Below are 17,669 nucleotides of genomic sequence, written 5' to 3'. Positions count from 1 at the left end.
TGAAAATCCACTATGAAAAAATAGTGAAATTCCAAGCGCTTTCGTGATTTCTCACATTATCAAGGCACTATGAAACACAAAACATCAACAAGAAGGCTTATAAAGAGGAAAGACTACACCTCACAATCACATCATAATAACAAGGATCGCACCTCACAGTAGCGTGACGGCACCCGACCCTGTGAAGCGCACCTGATGTTCCACCCATGCATTAAGATTTATCTAATCTATCATTAAATTCTTCCCAAACTTTATTAATTATAAATGAATCCAATTTATATAAACCAAAAGAAATATTCATATTATTTTCAAAACTGTTTTTTATGAAACATGAGTCTATTATATTCCTGTCGACCATGGACTTACTTGATATACCTTTCTCAGCCTTTAGAAAATCATTTGGATGGTTGAAATCTCTCACATGAATAAATAGAGCATTAGAATCTTGTCCAGTTCAAGACTTTTACCAGTTTGATCGTAATAAATTTTATCGTGTATTTTACATCCGTCAGTATTTTGGGGGTTATTTTTTATCAAAAGTTTTTTACTGTATTAAGATTTTTAAATACAACTTTAATATTGAAAGTATTAAGAAGAGAAGGTACATCAACCAAGTTTTCATGGTAAGGGAGAACCAATATATTTTTAGTTGAATAAGGTTGGTTGTCCCTTTTTGGATTGTAAAAAGTATTTCTTGCTATTTATCAATTATCAATTACGTTTCTTGGGTGTTTTCGATCATTAGCTATTTCATAAATTTTGGATATTTCTTCATCTATGAACTCTGGACTACAAAAACAGTGATGAGAAAACCGACAGTTTAACTCTGTCTTGATGTGAAGAATAATAGTTGTGATGAATGGTTTTGAAAACCAACAAGTTGAAGATTGAGATACTTATGCAACATATGGGAATCTTTATTGACGGAACGTTTCGCCACACAGTGGCTTCATCAGTCCAATCTTGTAGAATGTACTTTCTACAAGATTGATGGACTTAATACATCGACTCCAGGCTGAGGGACTGATTACCTCAAACTCCTCCTCTCCTTACACCTTTCAGCTTTGTATTGGACTGATGAAGTCACTGTGTGGCGAAACGTTTCCTCAATAAAGATTCCGATATGTTGCATAAGTATCTCAATCTTCAAAAATAATAGTGTACACAGGAACAGTTATTTGTAGGTTTTCAGTATATTTTATATTTAAAATCTTTATTACCTTAATAATTAACACATCTAGGAAAGGCAATGAGTTATTTACTTTGAACTCATCAGTAAAATTTATAGAATGAGCTAAGCTATTTAATTTAACAAGGAAATGGTTTATATCTACATTCTTGGGCATAAGACACAAAATATCATCAACATATCTGAACCATTTAGCTCTATTAGGGAGGATTGTGTTAAGCAACCTTGTTTCAAAAAATTTCATGTATAGGTTACTAAGAACAGGTGAAAGAGGATTTCCCATTGCCATACCAAACTTCTGAGTGTAAAACTCGTCATTAAATACAAATTTTGTATCAATAATACAAACTTTAATAAGTTTAATGATAGTAGGAACTGGCAATGGTAAATCGGAAGTAACATCAAGGCTAACCATATTGAAATAATTTAAGTAAGTCAAGGTGCTGAATTTATCCACTAAATGGAAGTTGCTTTTAACATTGAAATTAGAAAAATTTTCCAACAATAGGGCTCGAAATATCAACAAGCCATTTAGATAATTTATAAGAAACTGATCCTATGGAGCTAATAATTGGTCTGACTGGATCCCATGGTTTGTGTGTTTTTATTATTCCATACATGTAAGGCAAAGATGGATCAGTGGAAGTATTTTTTTTAATTAATTCATCTTTGCCTTTCAGTAGAAGTTTTATTGTTTTATTGAAATTTCTGTTAACGGTTTCTAGGGGATTTTTCCTAAGTTTAGAATAGGTTTCAGTATCATCTAAGAGATTATTAATTTTTTCTTGGTAATCATTTTCTTTCGAAATTACTATTGCATTATTTTATCTGCTTTAGTAAGGTGCATTTTTTATTATTAATAAGTGTATCATAAGACTTACAGAATCTTTGAAGGAAATTTGGAATGTTTTGTTTTAACATAGAGTTATATACCATTCCTTTACTAATATTAATTTCATCAGAGGATAAATCAGAAGATTTTTCAAAGTTACAAAAGGCTTTTGCAATTTCAACATCATTAAGTTTTTTTGAAGTTGCAAAACTTAGACCAAAACCTAGAGCAGCAGTTGTATTTTTATCTAATATTTCATCTGATAAGTTAATTACGAAATTGTTATTAGCATGCTTTGTCCAATCACTGTTTTTAATTATAATGTCTAATTTTCATTGTAGTTTATTTTTGAGTTCATTACAAATTCTTTTGAGTTTATTATAGCAATTATCCAACATACTGTGTTTCCATTCTAATGGAATGGCCTGATTAAAGGAGTGTTTTTTTGTTTCTCAATATTTTGAATGCTTCCTTCTCCTGTATTTTAGTTATTTCAATATGTTTCTGAAGAATAATTCTCATAAAATCATCAAAAGGAAGATCTCTCTTGTCAAGGATAATATTGGGTAAAAGAAATTTGTTCAAATCTTGTTTATTCAAGGACTTCTTCTGCACTGATCAGGTCACACAAGCTTAAAATTCGACTTAATTTTTCAAAAAACCTGTTTGAATGAACAAGTTTTGCCAAAATCTCTTTTAGCAAATAGACTCCTTGACATGATAGATCGTCCTTTTGATGATTTTATGAGAATTATTCTTCATAAACTTATCCATGTATATATATATATATATATATATATATATATATATATATATATATATATATATATATATATATATATATATATATATATATATATATATATATATTTGTGTGTGTGTATATATATTTGTGTATGTGTTTGCATTTTGACACAGGAGTCTTTTTTATTAAATATCTTTACAAAATAAGTAATACAGAACAGAATGCAATATTTTCTGGTGTCAGTAAAAACAAATTCTTTTAAGACTGTCGTACTTTTTCAAAATAATGTAACTTTATTGCAGTATAGTTCCAACTCATACTTAAATAAGGCTTGTTTTTAAGGTGCATCACTCAACAATACTTCCAGTCCTTGTGTTGTGCTGGTCTACACTGCATGGGACACTCCCTCCTCACACCATCATTCTTGTACTGTCTCCTGTAGGTTCTCATCCCGACGTAGGCGTCCTTATATCGTTGCGTAGGGAAGGGCAGAGTGCCTGGGAAACTCAGACACATGTAAGAGTCATGAGTGGTCATGTTCATAATCGCCCATGGCCACAAGTATTTCTGTAAATGAAATTAATGTTGAAGTGAGCTTTTGTTATTACACTGGTCACCAAAAAAAATCGTTGCCAAAGTTATTTGCCAACTATTATTTTGGAGTTGTTGAATTCGAGAATGGCAGAAGCTTTTTCAAATTGGCTCTGTTTTGTGAGATATTGCATACCTACCCTCAATTAACTGGGAACTTAGCCATAACGCATGTACATGTAAATGTATTGACAATTTATACAAAGAGATAGTTTTAATAATGACTGGAATTTTATTTTTAAATTATTTAATATTTAACCAAAGAAGCTGTATCAACAACGACCACGTGACAATATTGTAACATTTATTTTTTTTTCCAGTAAAATTGAGTTTTTCATGAAGAACCTTCTTAAACAATACCAATACATTTTGGTAAATTTGTGGCGAATACTATTTACAAAAACAAAGAAAAACATCAAAGTCAAGTGGGAATATCCTGATTTGGAGCCAGCAAGGAGACCTGTGCCACACTGTGAACATGTTCCCATACCCGACCTTCCACTGTCAGATGTTAGAAAAACTCAGGGTTTAAAATGTAACACAGGTGATAGCAGGGAAACCGAATATGAAGTAACCTTTTTAACACCCCAGCAGTTCTCCCAAGAAGAGATAGCATTAGAACTTTTAGAATCCAGACTAAAAGAAAATAACTGTCCACAACAGGATGTTAAAATAACAGCTTGCTGGACGAGAGAGATTGAATTCCTTCCTTACTTCATCCAAGATGAAGAAATTGTTTACTGAAATATTATCCCTGGACATCTTCGTATGGAACTTGAAAATTGACCAGGAGATTTTCGGCTGTTTATAGACAGCTCCATTAGAAGCTTTAAATGCAAAACCGATGACGTATTTGGAATCAACACTACAAACTTACCCTAAAATCAGTGTAATATGACTCACGAAATCGTAATGACACGATTGCAAACAAACCATACCACGGGCGGGATTTGAACCAGAGGTCAGAGAGTCTCAAAACTCCAAGAGTCTCAAAACGGCTAGCTGGAGATTCGTCTGTAAGAAACTTGCATTTGTGGTCACAGTGGTGCCCTATTCCTAGGGTATAGAAATGTACCTAGTTGGACGAATCTTATTGTGGCTAGCTGGTCCAGTGGCTAACGCGACGGCCTGGAGTTTTGAGACTCTCTGATCGCGGGTTCAAATCCCTCCCGTGGTATGGTTTATCAGTGTAATATCACTGGCCAGAAAATAAGTGTTAACCAATGAATTATTATTCTTATTATTATTATTATTATTATTATGGTATTCCTGGACAGTCTCTTGAGCATACCATCTGTGGAAAATTGCATTTATCTGAATGTAACTCATTATGTACATAACAGTAAGTGATAACAAAGATAATTATTATTTATCAGTTACATAGGCAAGTAGGAATTTGGGACACCTAGGTCACAAAAAATGTCCCCCTTGGATACCTACCACTGTCATATCCACAAGTTGCTCTGGACCCATTAATTACAAATGAAATATGTATCAACATGAATGCTGGTAAATATATAAATTTGTGGACTGTATATTAAATTAATAAAGAATTATATATATACACATATACATAACAGAAGGAGAATATCTTAAAATCACTCACCAATTTGACTGGAGATCAAGGTGTATCATACTCAGAAAACCTCACTGTCTATACATAAAAATAACACTGGCCAGAGTTACAAACATAACAGACTTATCTGAGGTTCCTGGAGTTGTCTTGTCCAGTCGCCTGATATCTCAAGTTATGCAGGAATACACATCCAACAATTTCGCCTCCTATTTGAGAGGTGTCAGCCCAATTTTAACCTCTAGAGAACAAAAAATTCTTCTTATTTTTCACCAACGTCCTGTTCAATTCAAACAATAATGGCGAGTCTCTTCTGCACAGGCGCATTATTATTATTATTATTATTATAATCAACGGGGAAGCGCTAAACCCGGAGGATTATACAGCACCTGGGGGCGGGGACGTGAAAGGCATTCAGGCTTAATTCGGGGAACTGGAGCACAGATCCAATTCCCTAAATCAAGAGCCCCTCACCAACATCAAGGAACCTTCCTTGAGGGGTGCACAGGCGCAGCTTCTTCCCATTTTTTATAACATAATTTTTTTTTGAATACAGTATGGCCATCTATTTACATATAACTTCTGTATTTCTGGAAAATATATACAGAATTTTCCACACTGCGGCCAGGGGGAGTTCATTTCTAAATGACTCAAATTGCTCATTTGGCAGTGGTGGAGGACCTGGGTACATATAAGATCTGGCATCCACACGGCGACATATTACACAAGATTTAATCACCCTTTTTACACTTTGCCGTCCTTGTGGAATCCAGAAAGTTTCCCTAATACAATTTAAGGTATCTTGTATCCCACCATGCATTACATTTTTATGGGCATTTAGAAAAATTAAATTTGTTAGATGAGTTTTGTAACCTACCTCTGCACCTAATTATATTGTTCTCTAAATACAGCCCCAATTTCTCTATTATGGAGCCTTTCACAATTTTTCTTTCCATCATCAATTTAATCTCATTTCCATAGATTTCTTCCTGTACCCTCTTTATCCAGTATTCAAGAGGATGTGAAAATTTATATGAGAGATTCATCTTGTTTAGAAATTTAAACACCAATTTAGTTACATTGATTAGTTTGGGTAAAGAGGAATACGTATTTATATCAATGGCTAATGAAGGACAAACTATTGGAGCGGTGGTCACAGTAATTTCAACAGGAGCAATATACGCCTTTTGTACAGGCCAATTAGCTTTATTTACCAACCAGCTCGATCCTTTAAACCATGATACAGCATTTACAAATTTAGCATAAGATAAACCTCGAGACAAGAAATCAGCTGGATTCTCCTCACCAGGTATATGATTAAATGTTAACATATGCTGACCCAAACTATTATACTTCTCTTGTATCTGATTAATTTCAGTGACTCTATTTTGTACGTACACAATTTCACTGTTTCCATTACGAATCCATTGTAAGGATACCTCATTATCAGACCAAATTACAGTGTCGCTAATATTTATCTCCTGCAACTTATTTCTTATATAATTAGCTAATTTGACACCTACATAAATGGCTGTTAATTCCAACTGAGGCAAGGTACGTGATATAATTGGAGACATAACAAGAGAAATAATACTATTACATTGAAGGTAAGCAACTGCTCCATATGCCAATTTTGAAGCATCACAAAAAATGTGGAGTAAATTTTTCCCATTTGGATTGGCCACCTGGCGTGGGAACTCCAACATTGGAATTTTTTCATAATCGCCAATTAATTCATACCACCTGTTAATGAATTCCTCAGGCAGAATTTCATCCCAAGCACATTTAAGTTTACATGCTTCCTGAATTAATAATTTCCCTCTTATAGTAAGGGGTGACACTAAACCTAGTGGATCAAAACATTTGGAAACTTCAGCAAGCAAAACTCTCTTAGTTAATTTATTGGGCATACTGTAATTATTAGGTTTTAACATTAACAAATCTCTCTCATTATCCCAAGTTAATCCTTATTACATTTTGGCACTTCATCTCCAGGGTAATCTTTACTTATTTTGTCCTTCAATTTGGACGAATTACTATTCCATTCCCTCAGAGGCACATTTGCACTTCAGTTGACGTCACACCCAGGAAATTGTCCACATAAAATTGTTTGCTCATTACTTTACTCAATGGACTTTCCATACGTTTAAGGTGTGCATTTATCGTCGCTTGAAGTAGGAACAGACTGGATGTAGCACCAAATAATACGCTCCTAAAGTGAAAGCTTTTCAGAGGGCTAAGTGGGTCACTAGGATTCTCAGACCATAAGAAGTGGGTACAATCCCTGTCAGCCTCTTGTAAACCCACTCTTAGGAAAGCTTTACTTATGTCAGCCATAAAGGCATAATGCTTCACTCTGAAATTTAATAAGATATCTCCTAATTTTTCAGTCAACGGAGGACCTGTCATCAAATAGTCATTTAAACTAGGTACATTTTTGTTACTCCTGGCACTACAATTAAACACAATCCTCAAAGGAGTAGTTTTAGAATCCTTCTTCACTCCGTGATTTGGCAAATAGTGACCATAAATTTTGGCTTGCTCAGGAGGTACCTCTTCTATAAATTTATTAATTAACTGCTCAGCAATTATATCATTATAGGCAGTTAACAATTCTGGTGTCTTACTCAGTTCGTGGAGCTGAGCCTTTAACTGTCCATATGCCATTCTTTAATTTGTGGGCAATTCTGGATGGTTCAGTCTCCACGGAAGTCGCACCCAGTATTGAACAGATTCAAATTTTACATCTCTCACGTATTGTTCTTGAGTAAAAGAATCGTCTGGACTTTCTTCATTTACATTTATTCCAATGCTGTCTAATTCCCACAATTTATGCACTGGCTCAACACCATCCTCTATGGAAGAATTATACTGGGATACGATTTCATGAGTAAGACACACAGTTATGGTATTTGTAGTTTCCTCCAGTCATGAATTATTATTACGAGGAATCCTACCATACATTACATGGCCTCCTGCAGTCTTCAAAAGGGTGACACCACATTTCTTTACCATACCCTTCACAAAGGAGGCATAATAGTCACTACCTATCAAAATATTTATTGAGCCTACAGAATCATTACTTACACCAGAAGGTGCCAATTTTACATTATGTGAAAGTCTTTCTGTAGCTTTACTAAGCCCTACTGTAGATATTTTCTCTTGTAGTCTATCTACAATTACTGCATTAACACGTTTTTTCTCATTGCCCAATCTGACAGGTACATAGACAGTGTCATAAAATTGAGCTCTTTTATCTGAGAGAAAACCAGATAATTTTAAAGTTGTGGGATCTCCCATCTGTACTTTCATACCATCAAGACATTTACGTTTTATGAAAGTACCCTGGGATCCCTGGTCCAATAATGCATTTACATTTTTTTATTTATGCCTTTTATCATCAAATTTTACCTGTAACACAGGTAAGGCTACTTCAGCAAAACCATCATTATTAACATTAGCAGCAATTTTTACATTAGCTACTGTTGTGTCAGGATTGTCAACATTATCATTATTATCAACATTATCATATAGATCTTTACACATGACTATATGGTGTCTTCCTTTGTGATATTGATAACAGTTGTTTAATTTGGCATGACAATCCTTTACATTGTGATTACCTAAACACCTGATACATCTGTCAAGTTCCTCCAATCTTTCAACTTTATCATTCCATGAATTGTATGCATTGCAATTCTTAGAAAAATTAGTACCCTTGCAGAAAAGACAATCTCTCTTTTCTCTGACTGGTTTCTTATTAAATGAGCTACTCTTAGGAGGGCACTTATTCTTCTTACCTTGTGGAGAATCATTATTTCTGATTCTTGCTACTTGATATGCACCTATGCAACTATTTTTAGGAAATGAATTTTGATTATTACCATTGGGATAATTTTTCCCTTTGTGAATCTTGACAGATACCTCAGAGTTATTATGTGTTACATCTTTAAAATGAGTTAGTTGGCTGGTCTGCAACTGCATAATTAATTCTTGTAGACTTAGTCTTATTTCCTCCAGACCAAAATAACCCTTGTGATATTTGTTCGAGAGTCATTCAAGTGTTTTACAGCTTAATTTATTAAGTACCATGGCACTCAATAACCAGTCTGATTCCTTCAGATTATATTTATTACTTAAAGTTTTGAGAGTGCTCTCCAGTTTATCTCTAAACTGCTGTAAACCTTTGTAAGAGTGATCTGGAGATTTTAAATTAACAACGATATTCACTAGATCCAACCTACTTTTTTCTATATTACTATAAGTGCCCTTCAACAAGTCAACTGCTTCCTTGAAAGAGTCATCTACATTGGGAAAGGCTTGTATAAGAATGAGAGCATCTCCTCTTACCTGTCCTTTGAGGTAAAATAATTTAGTTACACAAGCTAGGTCATTCCTATCATGCACAGCTGCTTTAAAAATTGACCAAAATTCCTCCCAATTTTCTCCAGGATTAAATACAGGTAAACATAATTCTGGGAGTTTTGGCAAAGACATCCTATTTGTTGGAGCAGACTGATTAACTGCCTGGTTTACACCTTTTAATTTATGCAAAGCCTGACTTTTACAAGAAAGAATGTTTTCTTCTAATTCATAATACTGATTAATCATGAGATCTACTTCAGTCTCATCTACACAGTTTACTAATAAATCTCCTTCATATTTGTTGTAATATAATTTGTATGAATCACATCTATTCCCCAAAGCATCTTAATACAATTTTAAATCATCAGTATTCACAGTTTCTTGATTCATTAATTCCTAACATTTATTATATGCCTTGGTTACATGACCCTTTCTAGCTTGCAGTGATGCTTTCTTTGCTCTATATTCCATATGTTTGTCTTCTATATTAATTTCCTCATTTTCAGCCATGATGCAATGTATTAAATTCAACTTAATTAATAACTCTGATTATGTACTAAATTATGCCCTTTATAAAGGTAAATAGTACAACTTACCTTTGAATAAATCCTAGCTACACTTGAGCTTTGCATTTACATGTAAGAAAATTGTTATATAAATTTTAAATGCACATTAATAATGTTAGCTGCACTTGAGCTTAGTAACTATTCATGTAAGAAAATTATAATATAATTTTTAAATGTACATTAATACCAATGTACATGGTAGACAGCAACCACCCAGGGAAGTACTACCGTCCTGCCAGATGACTGTGAAGCAGAAACCTGTAACTGTTTTGCATGATGGTAGGATTGCTGGTCTCTTTTTCTGTCTCATAAACACGCTAGATAACAGGGATATCTTGCTACTCCTACTTACACTTTGGTCACACTTCACAGACACGCACATGCATATATACATACATACATCTAGGTTTTTCTCCTTTTTCTAAATAGCTCTTGTTCTTCTTTATTTCTTCTATTGTCCATGGGGAAGTGGAAAAGAATCTTTCCTCCGTAAGATATGCGTGTCGTATGAGGCGACTAAAATGCCGGGAGCAATGGGCTAGTAACCCCTTAGTAAGTAAGTAAGTAAGTAAGTAAGTTTATTCAGGTATACACAAATACAGTTACATAGAATTATCATACATAGCAGCATATGTGTAGAGAACCTAGGATAACCCAAAAAAGTCAGACAGAGTGACTTATTTCCATTGGGGTCCTTTTACCTTATTATTATAGTATAAAGGTTATAATATTTTCTTATTATTCTACAATGAAGATAACATCTTATTATCATACTAAAAAGACTATCTGCTACACCAAGGTCATTAAGACTATCTACAATACGAGGGTCATTACAAGGAATAAGGTAAAATTTACACGTATGTTAGCTAAAAAATAGAAAATCATTCCCCTCCCTTTCTGTAGCTACATTCATCAGACACCTTTTGGCACTCTTCTTGAACTGGTTCACGCTATGACTGGCTTTGACATGTGCGGGTAGTCTGTTCCATTCCTTTATTGCTGTACAATAAAAGGTGTTTGAAGCCTGGCCACTGACTGTGGGTACTACAAAGTTGTGCTCTCTCCCCCTAGTACTATGATTGCTTTGGTTCCCAACCTTGACAAAATTGACAGCAAGATATTCTGGACATTGTTTGTGAGCAATTTTATAAACATGATTTAGCTTCAGTTGTTTTACTCTGTCTTCAACATTCAGCATATCCAACTGCTGTAATTCTTCCTGGCCTACATGTTCTCTTGGTCCCAGCCCCAGGATGAATCTTACGATTTTGTTCTGGGTGATTTGCAGTCTATCTTTCAGTTTTTTTGTCAAGGCAGAGTACCAAGAAGAGCAAGCGTAATCCATATGGCATTGTATAAGGGCTAGACATAGGGTCCTGCGAGCCTCAGTAGGTAGACACTGTGCTTGTCTATACAGGAACTTCAGCCTGGCATTCGCTTTCTTTACTACACTGTTCCCTATCAATTCTCCTGACATTCATGGGTCAAAGGGGATTCCCAAATATTTTACTGATGAAACCAAAGTGATGGGCTCCCCATTACATTGAACATTAAAATTATTTACCCTTCTCAGTTTATGTTTCGTGCCAAAGAGAATGGCTTCAGTTTTCCCTAGGTGTAATGATAGTTTGTTGTCTACTAACCATTTGCTGCAGGACTCCAGTTCCAGTGTTAAAACATTAGCAATATCTTGTGGGTCTTTACCTGACACTAACAGAGCACTGTCATCTGCATACAGTAGGAGTTTGCACTTGACACTGATAGGCATATCATTGACATAACATAAGAATAATAAGGGACCCAGAATACTACCTTGGGGAACTCCACATGTTATCGGCAGGGGTTCTGATTCTGTTTTGTTGATTTTGACTATTTGTCTCCTGTTGCTAAGGTAGGACTTAAACCAGTCTACAGAACCTATACCAATAGCTTGAAGTTTATTACATAATATATTGTGGTTGACAGTATCGAAGGCCTTTTGCAGGTCTAAGGTTACCATGCCTATGAGGTTCCCCTTTGACATTTCAGTTCTCAGGTAATCCATCAGATTAATAAGGGAGGTGTCGGTTGAGTAGGATCTTCTAAAGCCCGATTGATAGCTATGGAGAATGTTGTTGTCATTAAGGTACTTAACTACTTGAGAATACACCGCCCTCTCTAGAATTTTAGATATTATACTGAGTATACTAACAGGCCTATAGTTGCTTACATCAGACCTACTATTTTTCTTGAAGATAGGAGTGACTCTGGCCTCCTTGAACCCCTCCGGTACTGTATTAGTGGTGATTGATAGATTTATTATGTGAGCAATAGGGATTGACAGTTCAGAAGCACCATCTTTTAGGAACTTAGACGGGATGTTATCAGGGCCTGTGCTCTTAGTTGGGTTTAACCTGCTTAGTTCTTTTTGAATAAAGTCATGAGATACACTTACTAGTTGACAACTGTTTGGGGTTACCCCTTTATTGGTATAGTATGTTTGAAACTTATCAGAGTCTGTGTTAAAGGTATTTGATGCAGCTGGTAGTTTACTTACTAGTGTTGATGCAACAGATGTGTAGTAGGAATTAAAGCAATTTGCCACCTTAGATGTTTCGTGGCATACCTCATTATCGATAGTGAGTACTATGTTAGACCTGTCTACTGGCTTATGGCTATACCCCAACTGTTTTAGTTGTTGCCAGAGCTTTCTGGGGTTATGCTTATACTCTTCAATTTTTGAGCAGTAGTGCTTTGCCTTTGCTCCTTTTATAAGTCTCTGTACTCTGTTCCTCACCCTTTGGAATTCATTTAGTGCTGCAATATCCTGTCTGTTTGCTTTAAATCTTTTTAGCAGCTGGTCTCTGAATTTCATATTATCTAATATCTCAGTATTCATCCAGGGTTCAGTTCTTCGTTTAATCCTAACCTCTTTAACTGGTGCAATATTATCAAGGATGGTAGTGAACATTGTTTTGAATTTTTCCCAGGCATCGTTTACGTCCGTGCAACTTGTTATCTCTGTCCAGTCACAATTGTGTAGCCTATTTACCAGTGTTTCTTTACTGTAGTTTCTAGTTGACCTCATTTTTATTGTCCTGTGTAGGCCTATCCTATCCCTAGTTATTTTCCTGGTGCAGTAAATGATGAAATGATCACTAAGACCTGTGGTAATGACGCCTGACTGACTAATGTTCTCAGAGCGGTTACAAAGTAACTCCCAAATACCGTTATAGAGGCCAGAACGTTGTGTAGCTTTAAAAATAGGTTGGATAAATACATGAGTAGATGTGGGTGGGTGTGAGTTAGACCTGATAGCTTGTGCTACCAGGTCGGTTGCCGTGTTCCTCCCTTAAGTCAATGTGACCTGACCTGACTAGGTTGGGTGCATTGGCTTAAGCCGGTAGGAGACTTGGACCTGCCTTGCATGGGCCAGTAGGCCTTCTGCAGTGTTCCTTCGTTCTTAAAGTATGTGGTCAATTAGGGTGGCTGAGAACTGTGTGATCCGGGTTGGAGTATTAATTAGTTGAGTGTAACTATTTAATCCTAGAATTTGCTTATACCTTTTGCATAGCCCGTTATTTTGCTGCTGAAAACAGATATTAAAGTCGCCCAGTATTATTGTCTCGCAATTGTTTTCAACTCCGGACAAGACTCTGGAAAAGTCTTCTAAGAACTGGTCCTGGGTAGGAGGGCGGTAACTAGTTCCTACTAAGATGGGTTTGGTCTTAGGAAGCAGCACTTCAAACCATAGAATCTCCAGTTTATTGTTATTTAAATCAGGTCTTGGGTTGTAAGCTAAGTCATTTCTAATGTAGGCACATACTCCACCACCCTTTCTGTTCCTATCTAAGCGTTTTATATTGTAACCATCTATTTTGACCTCGTCGTCAGTCACCGTATCATCCAACCAAGATTCAGAGATGGTTATAACTGCCGCCCTAATTTTGTTAGCTAGAATCCTAATCTCTGCCAATTTAGGAAGAAGTGATCTTGCATTGACATGAATAAAGTGAAGGCCTGTTTTCATAAAACAATCATAATCATCAATATATGGCAATGGGTCATTTGTATTAAAATTAGGTAAATCAATGTCATCACTGCTAAAGGGTAACTGTGCCAAAGTGCATTTGTTACACACAAAATGAATTCTGGCACCGTTGCTATAATTGTACATACATCCATCATGCACCCACCCCTTACACATTTTACATAAGGTGCCTTTTCTGTTTTTCATGCGTACTTTAGTACAGTGTATGCACCTGTTTGGTAGTGTTTGAGATAATAATGGCTGTATTGTCTCACATTGACCTATGTATGCATTACATATGGAGTTAAGGTTATCATTCCTAGCTACTAGACCGTCATTATTGCCGTCATTTATCTGTCTGTTTTGCCTCTGCACAATAGTTTGAGGTCCTGGATTAATTTGGATATCACCACTTAAGAGCGCTACAATAAGAGCTGTGTGCCACTGTTTTTGTTTAGGTATGCGGTGTTGCCATACATTGCGGCGATAGTGACATTTACTTTTCTGGTAGGATGGCAACTGTTGGGCTTTTACTGTCCAGGGCGCTGTTACTCCATTCATCTTTTCCAGCCCCCATGACTGATTACTTTCTTCATGGAATTGAAGAAGAAATATAAATATAATTATGGCAGCCTGTACCCCCCTAATGCCTGCCATTTTCACTCTTCGCTCTTTTACTCATATACAATAATATTTATTTCTCTTTTCCTTTCCCTAGTACACTTAGTATCTGCTTTAGCAATCACCACTGAATTACTAGTAAAATTTCCTCTTCAAAACCCTCTTCACTGCTCACTTTTCCCTGGTTTTATCCTTCCAAATCCCCCTCAGTTCCATTTATCGGGGGTTGTGTGGTGTTGTTGTCTCCTGACCTGTTTTGCTGACTCAGCCATTTTTAAAACACTGAGGGGAGTAACGCCACCTACAACCTGACTTTCCTTGAGCTTATAGATATATTTGGCGTTTTCTGCTATGATTCTCTCACTGTACACTGGTCAGCTGAATATAGGTCAGCTACTAAAACATTAACCTTGACTGTTTAACTATTCACTTCTTTCTCACGACTGGCACTGAGGGATATCCGACCTATAACCTTGGAGTTTTGTACTGTTGATTTGACGATGTCTCCTGTGTTTCCCTCTCGTTAGCACTGGTACAGGTGATATGATGGTGGTACAGATATGATGCTACTGTCAACAGATGAACGTCAGTAAAAAAGAGAAGAAGAAAAACTTTATAAAACTGGGATGCTTGAATGTGCGTGAATGTAGTGCGGATGACAAGAAACAAATGATTGCTGATGTTATGAATGAAAAGAAGTTGGATGTCCTGGCCCTAAGCGAAACAAAGCTGAAAGGGGTAGGGGAATTTCGGTGGGGGGAAGTAAATGGGATTAAATCTGGAGTATCTGAGAGAGTTAGAGCAAAGGAAGGGGTAGCAGTAATGTTGAAGGATCAGTTATGGAAGGAGAAAAGAGAATATGAATGTGTAAATTAAAGAATTATGTGGATTAAAGTAAAGGTTGGATGCGAAAAGTGGGTCATAATAAGCGTGTATGCACCTGGAGAAGAGAGGAATGTAGAGGGGAGACAGAGATTTTGGGAGATGTTTGAGTGAATGTATAGGAGCCTTTGAACCAAGTGAGAGAGTAATTGTGGTAGGGGACCTGAATGCTAAAGTAGGAGAAACTTTTAGAGAGGGTGTGGTAGGTAAGTTTGGGGTGCCAGGTGTAAATGATAATGGGAGCCCTTTGATTGAACTTTGTATAGAAAGAGGTTTAGTTATAGGTAATACATATTTTAAGAAAAAGAGGATAAATAAGTATACAAGATATGATGTAGGGCATAATGACAGTAGTATGTTGGACTATGTATTGGTAGATAAAAGACTGTTGAGTAGACTTCAGGATGTACATGTTTATAGAGGAGCCACAGATATATCAGATCACTTTTTAGTTGTAGCTACACTGAGAGTAAAAGGTAGATGGGATACAAGGAGAAAAGAAGCATCAGGGAAGAGAGAGGTGAATGTTTATAAACTAAAAGAGGAGGCAGTTAGGGTAAGATATAAACAGCTATTGGAGGATAGATGGGCTAATGAGAGCATAGGCATTGGGGTCGAAGAGGTATGGGGTAGGTTTAAAAATGTAGTGTTGGAGTGTTCAGCAGAAGTTTGTGGTTACAGGAAGGTGGGTGTGGGAGGGAAGAGGAGCGATTGGTGGAATGATGATGTAAAGAGAGTAGTAAGGGAGAAAAAGTTAGCATATGAGAACTTTTTACAAAGTAGAAGTGATGCAAGGAGGGAAGAGTATATGGAGAAAAAGAGAGAGAGAGAGGGGTTAAGAGAGTGGTGAAGCAATGTAAAAAGAGAGCAAATGAGAGAGTGGGTGAGATGTTATCAACAAATTTTGTTGAAAATAAGAAAAAGTTTTAGAGTGAGATTAACAAGTTAAGGAAGCCTAGAGAACAAATGGATTTTCAGTTAAAAATAGGAGAGGAGAGTTATTAAATGGAGAGTAAGAGGTATTGGGAAGATGGAGGGAATATTTTGAGGAATTGTTAAATGTTGATGAAGATAGGGAAGCTCTGATTTCATGTATAGGGTAAGGAGGAATAACATCTTGTAGGAGTGAGGAAGAGCCAGTTGTGAGTGTGGGGGAAGTTCGTGAGGCAGTAGGTAAAATGAAAGGGGGTAAGGCAGCCGGGATTGATGGGATGAAGATAGAAATGTTAAAAGCAGGTGGGGATATAGTTTTGGAGTGGTTGGTGCAATTATTTAATAAATGTATGGAAGAAGGTAAGGTACCTGGCAGAGAGCATGCATAGTTCCTTTGTATAAAGGCAAAGGGGACAAAAGAGAGTGCAAAAATTATAGGGGGATAAATTTGTTGAGTGTACCTGGTAAAGTGTATGGTAGAGTTATTATTGAAAGAATTAAGAGTAAGATGGAGAATAGGATAGCAGATGAACAATGAGGCTTTAGGAAAGGTAGGGGGTGTGTGGACCAGGTGTTTACAGTGAAACACATAAGTGAACAGTATTTAGATAAGGCTAAAGAGGTCTTTGTGGCATTTATGGATTTGGAAAAGGCATATGACAGGGTGGATAGGGGGGCAATGTGGCAGATGTTGCAGGTTTATGGTGTAAGAGGTAGGTTACTGAAAGCAGTGAAGAGTTTTTACGAGGATAGTGAGGCTCAAGTTAGAGTATGTAGGAAAGAGGGAAATTATTTCCCAGTAAAAGTAGGCCTTAGACAGGGATGTGTGATGTCACCGTGGTTGTTTAATATATTTATGGATGGGGTAGTAAGATAAGTAAATGCGAGGGTCTTGGCAAGAGGCGTGGAGTTAAAAGATAAAGAATCACACATAAAGTGGGAGTTGTCACAGTTGCTCTTTGCTGATGACACTGTGCTCTTGGGAGATTCTGAAGAGAAGTTGCAGAGATTACTGGATGAATTTGGTAGGGAATGCAAAAAAAGAAAATTAAAAGTGAATACAGGAAAGAGTAAGGTTATGAGGATAACAAAAAGATTAGGTGATGAAAGATTGGATATCAGATTGGAGGGAGAGAGTATGGAGGAGGTGAATGTATTCAGATATTTGGGAGTGGATGTATCAGCGGATGGGTCTATGAAAGATGAGGTGAATCATAGAATTGATGAAGGGAAAAGGGTGAGCGGTGCACTTAGGAGTCTGTGGAGACAAAGAACTTTGTCCTTGGAGGCAAAGAGGGGAATCTATGAGAGTATAGTTTTGCCAACGCTCTTATATGGGTGTGAAGCATGGGTGATGAATGTT

At 36.4% G+C, this 17,669-nt stretch overlaps 1 protein-coding gene across 1 annotated transcript in view; it reads right to left on the bottom strand.

Annotated features, from left to right (window-relative positions):
• Positions 1 to 2,903: 2,903 nt before the first annotated feature.
• The window catches only part of LOC128703130 (uncharacterized), a 129,102-nt gene continuing 114,336 nt past the window's right edge, over positions 2,904 to 17,669 (bottom strand). Inside the window, exon 5 of the mRNA XM_070103456.1 lies at positions 2,904 to 3,333. Within this exon, the coding sequence (XP_069959557.1) occupies positions 3,118 to 3,333 (216 nt within the window). The 3' untranslated portion in view covers positions 2,904 to 3,117. The remainder of the gene's footprint in view (positions 3,334 to 17,669) is intronic.

This window comes from Cherax quadricarinatus, chromosome 85 (assembly GCF_038502225.1).
Source record: "Cherax quadricarinatus isolate ZL_2023a chromosome 85, ASM3850222v1, whole genome shotgun sequence".
NCBI lineage: Eukaryota > Metazoa > Arthropoda > Malacostraca > Decapoda > Parastacidae > Cherax > Cherax quadricarinatus.
Note: the sequence above shows the minus strand (reverse complement) of the source record. Positions and strands in the feature narration are given on the sequence as shown.